The sequence below is a fragment of the Muscardinus avellanarius genome, assembly GCF_963383645.1.
Source record: "Muscardinus avellanarius genome assembly, chromosome: 7".
NCBI lineage: Eukaryota > Metazoa > Chordata > Mammalia > Rodentia > Gliridae > Muscardinus > Muscardinus avellanarius.
Genome location: NC_137793.1, coordinates 42106852 through 42119246, shown reverse-complemented (window position 1 = coordinate 42119246; position 12395 = coordinate 42106852). Strand labels below are relative to the sequence as shown.

At 39.3% G+C, this 12395-nt stretch overlaps 1 protein-coding gene across 1 annotated transcript; it reads left to right on the top strand.

The window, feature by feature from the left end:
• Positions 1 to 482: 482 nt before the first annotated feature.
• On the top strand, positions 483 to 1454 carry LOC308265292 (uncharacterized protein; the record flags this gene model as incomplete). The annotated part of the gene is made up of 1 exon (XM_080698905.1): positions 483 to 1454. One exon carries the CDS (start codon positions 483 to 485, stop codon positions 1452 to 1454), a length of 972 nt encoding a protein of 323 aa, XP_080555031.1.
• Positions 1455 to 12395: the final 10941 nt, after the last annotated feature.

Genomic DNA, 12395 nt, shown 5'->3' with positions numbered 1-12395 from the left:
AATATCCTTTTACTTCTTTAATTTTTTTCTATGACTGGAGTGAGGTGATTTCAACCGCTGGCCACCATGTCCTTTGCTGCTATCAATTTAATTTTATTCTCCCCCTTCATGGTCATTGGAAACTATCACATGGTAGTTAAGAAATTGCATTACAGTTCTATAAATAGATTTTTGAGAACTTTTAATTACATGATGATACCTAGAACTTTCCTATCAATAGTCAAGTCCCTGCAGATGAGAAAACAGAATCCTCTTGAGAAGCTGACACGGCTGTTTCCACCAGCTCACCAACGGAGCAAGCAGAATTCAGTCACAGAACATCTTAGAGCTGTTAGGGTGATACCAGTTAAGGATTTGGTCAACTTAGTGGATTTTAAAGCAACAACAGGTCTTCTCACTAAAGACCTCTAAAAGTCTTCTGAAAGCCTCATGACTCAGACTGAAGAGAAGAAGGTAGTTAAAACTCCTACTTACCCTCCACCATGAAAATTTCTGCAGACACACTGGAGATCATCGCTTGTGCCATTCTGATCCTCGTGAGCTTTGTGGGAAACATGTGTTTATTTTATTCTACAAAGAGGTGTATCAGTGGACGTTTACAGACCTCATTTCTTCTCATTTTCAGCCTTGTATCTGTCCACCTTATTAAAAACTTGGTGGTTAATGTCATGAAGATTGTTTATTCCTCTGGTATCATTTTGGATTCAGTCGGCTGCAAAGTTCTGCACTTCACAGCGGCCCTGACCACCTCCCTGGCCATCTGGTTCACGTTACACTTTGCACTGTTCTACTTCCAGAAGCTCCACCACATTGTCTACCCCTTGGAAGAGGCTGCAAACCGGGACCAACAGAAACATTCCTTGAAGGGGATATCTGCACTTTGGGTGGCTGGTGTGGCAGTGTATATCCCAGTTTTAATTTATACTAGAAAAGCAGATTACCTGAATACAGGAAATGACACAGACTCCTTGTCTACGAACAGGGTTTACATGGATTGCTTAATTGGCTTTGGGAACAATCAGGTAGAGCTTTACTATGGGAAGATATTTTTAGTTCTGATTGATATTCTTCCTTTAGCCATCTTGGTTTTTGTCTGCTTCTGGATGTCTTTCCTCCTTTCAGAGAAAAAGGAGATGACATATGGTGACATCTGGATTGGAGGTGATGATTCAGAGACTGAAATCCTTAGAGGGGCCAAGTTCAGTATTTTATTAATGCTGCTGATCACTCCACTTTGGATTTCTCACTTTATCTTAGTCTATTTCTTGAAAGACTTGGCAGCATATGTCTTTATTCCAGCTGTTCTCACTGCCCTCTCCTCAGGCTTCTCTGCTCTCAGCCCATTCCTGCTTATGTTGGTTAATTACAAAATGAAGTTGGTGTCTTTCTGTGATGCCAAAGAGGAAAAACCCACAACACAGCCTGCGAATGTTATTGTTTCTCCGTACGCTTAACAGCAAAGAATTCAAATTCCTGGAACACAGGCTATGTCACTGGAGTGTGCAACTGAAATTCTCATAGTCCTCATTAGCAGACAATTTCGGAAAGGTCCACTGGAAAATTGACTCATTTCCAAAACAGACTTCTGAGGGAAGCTATGTGAACAGAAGACGTAAGGATACTTAAGTTATTGCAAAGTGGAAAAAATAATCATCACAACATTCATTTTTTTAGGATAATACCAAGATTTTTCATGTATAAGTCACAATGTAACTCAAAAAGAACCACAATTCAGAAATGAACTCAACATAAACACTGTATGAAGTATTTACTCTGTGTGTATTGTATTTAAAAAAAAAAAACAACCTATTGCTGAACCTGAGGATAACACTTTCTAGATGAATTCCCAAAGATACTCCTGGGTAATCTTATGTTTTCATCTTATGTTTTTCTTGAAACGTCTCCACACATATTGGAAGTACATTAGGTAGGTGTGCGGTATTCAGTTTTTGCACTTTAAAAAATAGCACCTCATGTAATCTGGAAGCAGATTTTGTTCATTAGCCATGCTCTGTGTCTTTAGTAAATTAAGGCTAGATAAAAGCATTGAAAAAAGGAGTTTACTTGCTAAATCATGCTCTGAATGTATGTACAGATGTACAAATATTTGGTTGCTATGGATAACTAGCTTACTTGCTCTTAATCATATAATATATATATATATATATAATGTTTTATATATATCTTATACTACTTTCTTCAGAAAAAAGGAACCTTTATTTTATAGGTAATTTATTTCCTCTTCTGGTTATTGAATGGCTACATCTGTAAATTATAGGAACTTGTAAAATCCTCATAATAATTTGTTTTCTGGATTTGGATTCAATACAAAGAAGCACATTTTAGTTCTAATTAAAAATATATGGTCAAGTTTTTCACAGTTAACCAGTGCAGCCATTCGGAGTGCTTTGGATACAGTGGGTAGTCCTTTCAAATATCTCTGTGAATATTTGTGTGAATATTGAATTTTAAGCTTATTCTTTTTATATATTTGTATATTTTCATTTTCCTTCTGTATTAATAGACATGAAGTTTATTATCACATAGTTTTAGCGAGTGGATGTCTTGAGATTTAGATTCTTACTAAAGAGTTTGTGTTGAACATTATAAATCTGGGTCTCATTTATGGAAGCGAGAACATCTTTGCTGCCATGAAATGCTGCAAAGAAAGGAAATTTTAAAGTAACAAAGATTCAGATTCTGTAGGGTTGTATGGGCCCAATGTCTGTCCCTTATATAGCACGCAGAATTAAGAAAAGAAAAAAAATAAGACCTGAGATTTCCAGGTGGTCTTCATGGGAAACGCCTAGCCAAGTCCACTGAGGTTATTTAATCATAAGGGTACTAGGCATGGATCCTGTATAATGAAGTTAACATCTGGGGAGATGGGGATGTAGGGAAGAGGTCACCATCTTTTAATTAAAAGCAGATGTAGCCAGAGCTGGGAATTGACACTGATCTGAGGTAGTGGTTCTAAAATATAGTTCGGGGACTATCTGGGAACTTGTTAGAAATGCAGAATCTTGAGCCCCTTCTCAAATGTATTGAATCAGAAACTCTGGGTTAAACCCAGAAATCTGTTTTAATAAGCCTTCTGGATGATTATCATGCATGGTGAAGTGTGGGAGCCACTAGTCTAGGGTTGCTCCAACGTTTAATCTGCACAAACGATCAGAATAAAGCTAACATAAGTGACTCAAGATGCTGCCTTGAGTGCTCTCCATACGTAGTACTGGCGTGTCTGCTTCTCTCTAAAATGGCAATCAGGGTTGCCATCTGTATTCTGTACATTCTCAGCAATAAATGCAAACAAATAAACCCACTATAGAAATTAAGTGACCTTTGCAAAATCAAGAATAAAGCATGCCTATTTTAGGTGCACCAAAAATTTGGAATCTATATTTGAGTAGCTTCCCTGCACATAACTAAGGATTCAGTTCCCAGGTTATTATTTCACAATTCCTTTCCAGAAGCCAGTGCATGACAAAATTGGCATAGGTCCATGCTAAACTTCCCAGTGGTAGAACAGTTTTCTTTTTCTTCCCAGATAATCTTTTTATGTTAGGTCTCATTAGATCATAGTTTTGTCCTTGTGGAATTGATAAGTTTTCATGTACAACGGAAAATCCTATGCTCACTGAATGAACAAAATTTCAATTTTCTTTTTAAATTTATTTTCACTTTAACACTCATTCTTTCATTTTTTCTCTCCTTCATCTTCCACATTTCGTTCAAGTTCCTGGTGGGATTAGGAGAGTAGTTGAAAAGAAGATAGGGAGAGTCAGCAGACATTGTCATGACAGACCCAGTAGAGGAGGCCTAGTTGGTCAGGGCTGGCCTGAGGATCCAGTTTGGTTTCAGGGCTATTTCTCAGTGTCCTCTCAGACCACCCAGAGTCTTTGCATTAGAAGCCCATATTTTCTTCTCTCTCCATGCAGGATTACAAAATTATAATTTTTCTCTTTCAGAGGACCCCCTCCAAATTTATATCTGAACAGTTTATTTCTAAGCAGGATTTTGATTTTTCAGCTTATCATATAATAGCATATTCAGAATGTCATTATAAAGAAATTTTTGCTGAGACTGACATCTTTAAATATTCCTTCAAGATCTACCCTTGAAGCCAAATTCTCGTTTTATCCACTGGGTCTTCAGATTCTTAAGAGATAGATGTGAAGCTTTTCCTTCTCCAAATTAGCTATTTCCTTAGCTGTGATGTGTAAGACAATAGTTTCACAACCACTGGCTGCCTTGGCTTCCTTACTCTGTCTCAGTATGTTCCAGTTGACCTGGAATGTAGCATTCTTAAAAACTGAAATCCAGAACTGAACAAAATATATTTTCTCTTTTGTGTGCACTTTAAGCATGTTTGTGTGTTTTTCTATTGTACATTCTTTTATCTTCTCTTACACAGCTGCTATGAACATACATTCTTTCCTTCTTCCAAAAATTTTTAAATCATACACACATACACACAAATACAGATTAAACAATATAAAGATGTCTCTCTACCCTAAGCTTAAAACTAGTCTTTCCAAGCTCAGTAGTTCTAATATAAGTTAGTTCATTCTTGGTATTTGATTTTAAAAATCATGATATGACCCTCAGTTCATTTGCAAGAAGTTTAAACTACATATTAGGGCATGAAAGTATAAAAAACAAGACCAATTTTTTTAGGAATTTATTAGAGAAATCCTAATCTCTAGCATGAGATTTTTATAGCACAATGCTATCTTTCTGGTTGGCAGATTGAAATCAGGTACATTCTACCTCCAAGCTACACCTCCCTGCTCCCCAGCCATTTCTTAATTTTTTGTTCTGAAACAAGATCTTGCTATGTTTCTGAGAGTCTTGCTGCGTTGCTGAAGCTGTCCTGAGATCCTCCTGTCTCAGCCTCCCAAGTACTGAGATTACAAGAGTGCTCCACCACACCTGACTACTGTCCTAATTGCCTTTTTAGTATGACAAATGGCAGGATGGCCAAAATCCAATTCTTTCTAGAAAATGTATTAAGCCAATGACTATGTAATATGATGTTTTTTATAGACTAGTTCAAGAATACTGTGGGTAAGGTCAGGTAGGTACGCAAAAGGCTACACATTTTCTTTCTTTCTTTCTTTTTTTGGTAGTGGGGATAGAACCAGAGACATTCTATCTCTGAGATACATTTCTCAGCCCTTTTTATTTTTTATTTATTTTTATTCTGAAAAAGGGTCTCACTAAGTTGCTCAGGATGTCGCTAAGTTGCTAAGGCTGGCCTCGAACCTGCGATCTGCCTATTTAAGCCTTCAAGTACTGGAATTACAGGCATGTGCTGTTATGCCCAACTCACTTCTTCTTAATTATGATGATATGGTCTGCTGTTTTTATTTAGACTCTGATAAAAAGAAGGGTAATTCATTTTAAGTTATAGTTCATGAACACTCAGAGCAATACAATTCAGGCATAAGGATGTTGATGGAATACTGGCCTAGATGTTCAAAGACATACCCATGTGTTAGAGCAGTCCAGAGTGAACTAAAAGAGCTCTAGACATCTTAGCTGATGACCTGTGATTTGTGTTAGCTGCCTATGACTGTACTTAGTAGTACATAATCTAGACCAGAATATTCCTGAGTTTTGCTATCTCTAAAGTGGGAAATTATAAATCATGATATATGCCATCTGCCTCTCTCACAGTCAGATTAAATATATTAAAGGTGATTTGAAAGCATAAATTGTTTGATACAGAAGCAATGTTACTTTACTGTTGCAGTTTTGACAAGTTGAAATAAAAAAAAGTACTAGACTTGAAATCAAAGCCCTTGCTTTGCGCATGTGAGGCAATTATAGCCCTTGTCTGATCCTTGACTTCCTCATCTCCATAATGGAGGACCTAAAGATCTTTGTCTTCCAGGGTCTTTGTTAGACAAGGTAAGCGAGAGAGTATATATAAAAACACCAGCCTTGTATCCTAGCAAAGTTTTCTTCCCACATTTTTCTGTGGGAGTTCCCCTCAGCAGAGCCAGGAAGAATTTCAGTATCTCTTCTCCAGGAGTAGCAGCGGGCTCATTATATTACGTGGAAGACTCTTGTTTGATATCAAATGTTTAACTGTAATTTTTCAAACAACCCACAAAACTGGATATTGCAAAAAGATGTGCTATGTTTTCTCACCCTTCAAAATCCCTTTCTAGAGGCAAAAATATAGCAATAGGCGCTAAATCAGTCATCCTGGAACTTCTTCCTCAGTGTTCATGCCTGGGGCCACCCCTGGAGCATTCCTCCACCACCCCTTCCCGAGTACTCCCCCGAATGCCCAGTCTTTCCTTCTCAGTTCATGCCAGGCAGCCTTTTCTGGTCTCCAGGGTCTGGGCTAGGCTTCTGGAGTTCCTACCTATTTGTCTGTCTTAGTAAGTCCACATTACACTGTACTGGCTCATTTTCTTGTTTGTCTCCTCTTACACTTCATGTCCCTAGTGGTGTAGAGCGTGTGGAGGTCTTATCCAGGATGTGCACTGAGGCCATTCCACAAGGGAAGAAGTGGATAAAATCTCCAGGCCTGCTGCTTACCACGTTTTTCCTCATGTGTACTCATTGGCTCTCCTTCAGTTGCCTCTCTCTAGTAGGAATTTTTTGCCTCTATCATTTTTTCTACTTTAAGACTAGACATTTAGTGCTTGCCTTGCTTCTGGCCACTGTTGAATCAAAGAGTGAAAGGAACTGAATCCAGCATTTGGAATGAGCCACTTCCCTGCCAGCAAAGTCACTGAGCCAACCGGGGACAACATTTCCACCCGAGCCTTCCAGTTCTTACGCTGTGATTTTTCCCCTCCTCTTGCATTGAAGAAAGTAAGCTCAGTATTTTTATGCAACCTATATGCAGTCTTTCCAACTGAAAAATTTCTCCCAGTATAAATTTGGCAGGGGTGCTTGTAGTGTGTGTGTGTGTGTGTGTGTGTGTGTGTGTGTGTACGTGAAAGGGAGAGTTTAGGGGGTGGCACTGTATTTTCCCAAGTGTTGGTGGATTAAAGAGTAAAGAAATAAGTTGCAATGCAAATTGCAGTTACCTCATTGCCAAATGTTCTCCACTCATTTATTTTGACAAGCCCGGCTTATTTTTAATTACCGGGCCTCATAGTATACTGGTAAATGTAGGAATGGTGACTTTGGCAGAAAAAGAGAAATGTGTGTAACTTGAGCCTTCAGAATGAGTCCACACTGACTCCTTGTAAAATGGAGTGAGGCAATACATTTTAAAAAGAATTTCAGTAGAGCAATTTATGTGATATGTGACTATAGTCACAAATCAATGAGCCTTTTCTGAGCCAAGCACGATAGAATGTGTACATTAAAATGAGTATAGCTTCTCAAAGAAATTCTGTAGCCTCTCCAAGCTTCTTCCAGTGATGCTGCCATCACTCAACAGACTTTTGGAAGTCTTCTTGGGAATGATGTTTCGGAGTCAGTTTTCTGTCACAATAATACAAAAATTATTTAAAATATCACCTAAAATTATAATGCTGGGGTATAGGAAGACTGTTTTTAATAGCTTGGCTACTTTTTATGATTCCATTTGACTCCTCACTTTTGGGGCTTTTCCCCAATGGAATCTTCCCTTGAGAGAAGTGGTGGAACCGTCACCGAGGTCACTCACACAGAGGTGAATAGGGTTGAAAGACCCAACACGGCATATGCCCCTCATGTGCACTTTAGTAGGCACCAGAGGGGCTTCTGCTTTCTACAGTTTATCAAAGTTCTGTGGGTGTGTGTTGGAAAAGCCAACAGCTGCCGTGCATGTTGGATGCTTTTACTTCATTCTTTATCTCTTCAAGCCAAGCATCAGCATGGAGTTTGGGTGAAGTGCCTTTGATGCATCCAAAGACTAAGATGGCTCCAGCAGCTCCTGCACAGCATGCAGGTCCCAGCAACCTGGCACTGCATCCTACATTCTAATATTTTTATTCTTTTCCTCCCTATCAATTTTTTAACTCACATAGGAAGGTTAAACCACTGGAAAATATTTTCTTTATCTTTCTCTACTTCTCCACCAGCATCTTCCCTTCTCACTTAAAAAAAATATTAAGTATGGAACATACTTGTGTAAGTAGATAATAAATAAAAAATTACCAATGCTGTGATGATAAATTTAAAGCTAAGTTAGCTTAAAATAGTATGATTTCAAGCAGTGGATAGTTCTTAAGACAGACAAATCTTGAGAGAGGTGAGTTGTGGGGAAAGAGGCAGCAAGAAAAAAACCCACTGAGGACCACAGAGAGAAAACCTGGGGTAGATGACTATATCTTGTAGGGTCAGGGCTAATGACATGGAATGCTACACAAATTTATAAATACTGGGTCCTGACATCCCAAAGGGGCCCATGGCCAACTGCGACGCATAGCAATACTGTCAAGTGAAAGATTTTAATCTAAACTGCTCTGTTTGGGGAGTATTTTTTCACCCACTCTTGTGAGCCTGAATAGGTGCAGCACTCTGGCCTCTGAACTGTCTGCCTGGGCCAAATGGAGATGGCTTTGGGTCTGTTTCTGTGTTGCATTGGCATGGCCTTCTCCCATCCTCTGCTCACAGCAGTGAAGTGGCACCATGTAAATCCACACAAATTGCAACAGAACCAGGACGCTTCTGTCCCCCAGCTATAAAGTGAAAGAAACATAATCCCTATCTCATAACATTTTATTGTGTTTGAGAAGGTTTTCTTTTCCTAGTATGAAGATATAAAATAGAGACTGTGTGAAGCACAGATAGTGACATGCTAGTAGTTTATCTGTAAGAAATTTGTTGCTGTTGTGGCATGAGCATTTAAAGTAATCTTAATACTATGAATCCAATAATAAAATACAAATAAAGTCAACATTTTTGGCAAGAGATACCAATTAAAAAGGAAGGTAGATAGTGGGGTGCTTACTGTTTAATACTGAAGTCTCTTGGAGGGTTACTCACATACTCCCAAGGTCTGGCAAGGCTTATGGCTCAGCCAGCAGCTCGGGAGGGGTCTGTTAAACTGGAGAGCAAGGGCCTGATAGATAGGTAGGAGCAGCTGCTGCTCAGCTTTAGCCAATTGTTGCCAGAGCGCTAGATATTTTTAAAGCAAAGCCAGAAATGCAGAATTTTATGTTAAATCACCCAAAGTCTACAATTTGGCAGCTGAATTGATTTTTTAAACACTAGAAGGGCCAAACCACATCTGTGGACCAGATTTAGCTCATGTGCCTCCGATATGTGCCCTGTGTAGCTGAGCTTTCTGTTACAGCAAGTGTTGTTAGTTGGAAAGGGGTTCACTTATTTCCACTGCAGATTGGTGGAGGTGGCAGAAGAGCAGGATGAGAAAATCGACCATATTCTAGCTCAGCTTCCTTATCCTGTGTCACCATTTGCATCAGTCCCCCGGGGCCTCATCCTTTCCCATCTCATCCTACTGCCTCTAAAGGGAGTTCTCAGAGCTGCCAAACAGTGGGGGGACAGCAGAGAAAAGGGGAGAGGTAATAATGACCATGGGGACAACTGTGGACTCACCTCGACTGTAAAGAAGTAGTTGGAAATGAGGCCAGGATTGAACACTGGGGATCTCTGCACATTATACATGACTGCATAAATACTCTCAATGTAATTCCTTGAAAGAAGAGTTTAAACCAGACAAAAGGGGTTGTGTACACAGAATAAGATATCTGGACAGGTGGCAGAGGCTATGTATGGAGCCCTAGTAAGAACTAAGGGAAAGTTCTGGTGCCATGGACCCTTAGTCTGAGGCTGAGTCATTCAACCCAGATAGAAGCAAGCCGTGGCCCACATCTTCCATAATGCCATTGTTTGTCTTCTGGCATAAAGAATAAGAATTTCACAGCCATCCTCCAAGTGCACATACCAGGAATTTCTGTTAAGATAGCATGATCTATATTACCAGTGGTTACATTCCAACAGAATGGCTACACTCCAGTGGGTATTTCCCTCTCTATTGTCAGGGCATCTCAAACAGGTTTGATATGTTTGATTATTGTTAATTTTACTAGTTAAGGCATATTCATCTGCATTTTGCACCTGGTTTTGTATTTCTATATGTTTAAAGATCCCCACTTGGGTGATGTGTGCATATATACCTCCACCATCTTGTACTCAATTAAGATGTATGACTACAATGCACTAATAAAAAATAAAAAAAATAAAGATCCACTTGGTCCTTAGCTCTGATACCTGTTTTTCTGTTCTGTTTCCTGGTATGTTCATATTTCTGAGAACTTTGAATGCATGGCTTTCTCATTTTGAGTTGTTTATTTAAGCTATACAAATGATATAACAGAAAAGAAATCATACCTCAGACTTATCACCTAATTTAATTGTCCATGTTTCCTTTCATTCCTGCATGCATATATCATTTTTACATAGTTTTAATTATAGTGTATAGAGAGCCCAGGGCAGGGTTAGGATGTTCCTTCCCTGCTGTTTGTTCTTCCCAATATCATCTCCACGATTTTCACCAAGGCATGGGGATACTCTGTAGCTAAACAATTTACTGTAGAGGGCATATTTAGTGAAAAGATTTTGGATTAGAGGAAAGTCTCTTTCTGATGAGCTGGAATCCAGTCTGGATTGTCTCAGAATCCTTCAGAGTAAAAGAAGTTATTTTTGTTAATTTGCAACTATGAGTGTATTGGTTTTCCTCTACAAAGCTGAGATGATTACAGGGAAAGCAATATATTTTTATACCAAACAATTTGTTTCAGAACTCATTTTTAGATTTCTATCAGTAATAAAATTCCTGATCTTAAATATTTTTTTACAAATACAAATTAATTTTTTCCCTTTAAAACTGATTTCAGAAGAATTTCATCCATTTATAACTAGTGGATAATGTCATTTGAGCATGGGAGTAGCGTCCTAATTCTTTTTTTTTAAAGTCAATATATACATTACAGGAAACATAAGAAGTAAAGAACAAAGTCATTCAATCACAAGCAGCTAGTTGGACATGGCCTTCCAATTCCTGTGTACACATGCACAGCATCCCACTTGTGTGATTGAGACCATAGTGTGTATCATGCTTTTCCACAATCATGAGTATTCACCAATCAAAATCTCAAAGCCACAAGAGTTTTTTTTTTTTTTTTTTGTAAGCAAGGATGCACTGCACCAGCGCACTCTGTGAAAAGTCCATTTTTATCAGCCTCGTGTGCTTTCTTTTCCTTACCATGTCTCTTTACTGTTCAGCAAGGCACACCTTGATTAGAAAACTGAAAGAGGGAAAATAGATCATGCCGCATTCTCATGTCTGGGTACATAAGACAATATTTATAATAAGAAAGATGAGTTGTGGGAAAGAGAATCTTCTTTCAATATCTGAGGCTCAGTGTGGCTGAGGATAATTGCTCACCGAGGCACTGCCAGGAGGTCTATATTTCTGCTCTTGACAGCCACAAGTGCGACTGCCACTGCCGATGGCGATGATGATAAGTGGTAGGAAGATGAAGTGGGAGGTGATGCGTCCTACCTTGACAGGTTGAGAGGGCTGCTTCAGGCCATCCTGAGGCAAGTGCTGACTGAGGAAACCCTGGCACCTGTGTCAGGCCACTCTAGCAAAGCTGTGTAAGACAGAGGGCCATGTTGCAATAACTCTGTGGCTTCAGTCTGAATGTAAACCCATCACCCACCATTCATTCCTTCCTTCCTTCCTTCCTTCCTTCCTTCCTTCCTTCCTTCCTCCCTCCCTCCCTCCCTCCCTCCCTCCCTCCCTCCCTTTCTTCCTTCTCTCTTTTTTCCTTCTTCCTTCCTTCCTCTCTCCCTCGATCCCTCCCTGTTCCATCCCTTCCTTTCTTGCTTTTCTAGGGTTGAATTGAAGGCCATATGACAAATTCTAAAATATGTTACTCTTGATTATAGTTGTATAATTACTGTAGATATCCCAGTATTCACTTCTCTTTGCACAAAATCCAATAATATGCCCACAGGAAATATTTGAATATAGTTTCCCTAAGATTTTCAGACCAACTCCCTTTCCCTGAATCCTATACTTTGACGTAGGATATGGTGAGAACTGGGATGGAGTGAATCCTAATATTGATCATAGTGGGAATTCTGCCCCAAGTTACTGCTCTGGAAAAGGCAAGCATCACAGTTCTTACTGTGCTTACTGTGGGAACTGTGCTTACTGTGGGTGCTTACTGGAACCATGTTGGGGCTGAGAAGAGCCCAGCTCACTGCTTCTGGAAAGCCCTGCTTGGGCTTTGGAGAGGGAAACTTTGCTCTGATGCAACACGAGCACCCCAATACTTTTTTGCATTTTGTTTGTTTGCACATGGATAATATTTTGTTATAAACAGCCAACTTTTTTGCCTTTATTTTCTGCTTTTGTCTTGTCCAGGAGTTTATAAGTCTTTGACCTTACTCAAAATGTGCAAAGAAGA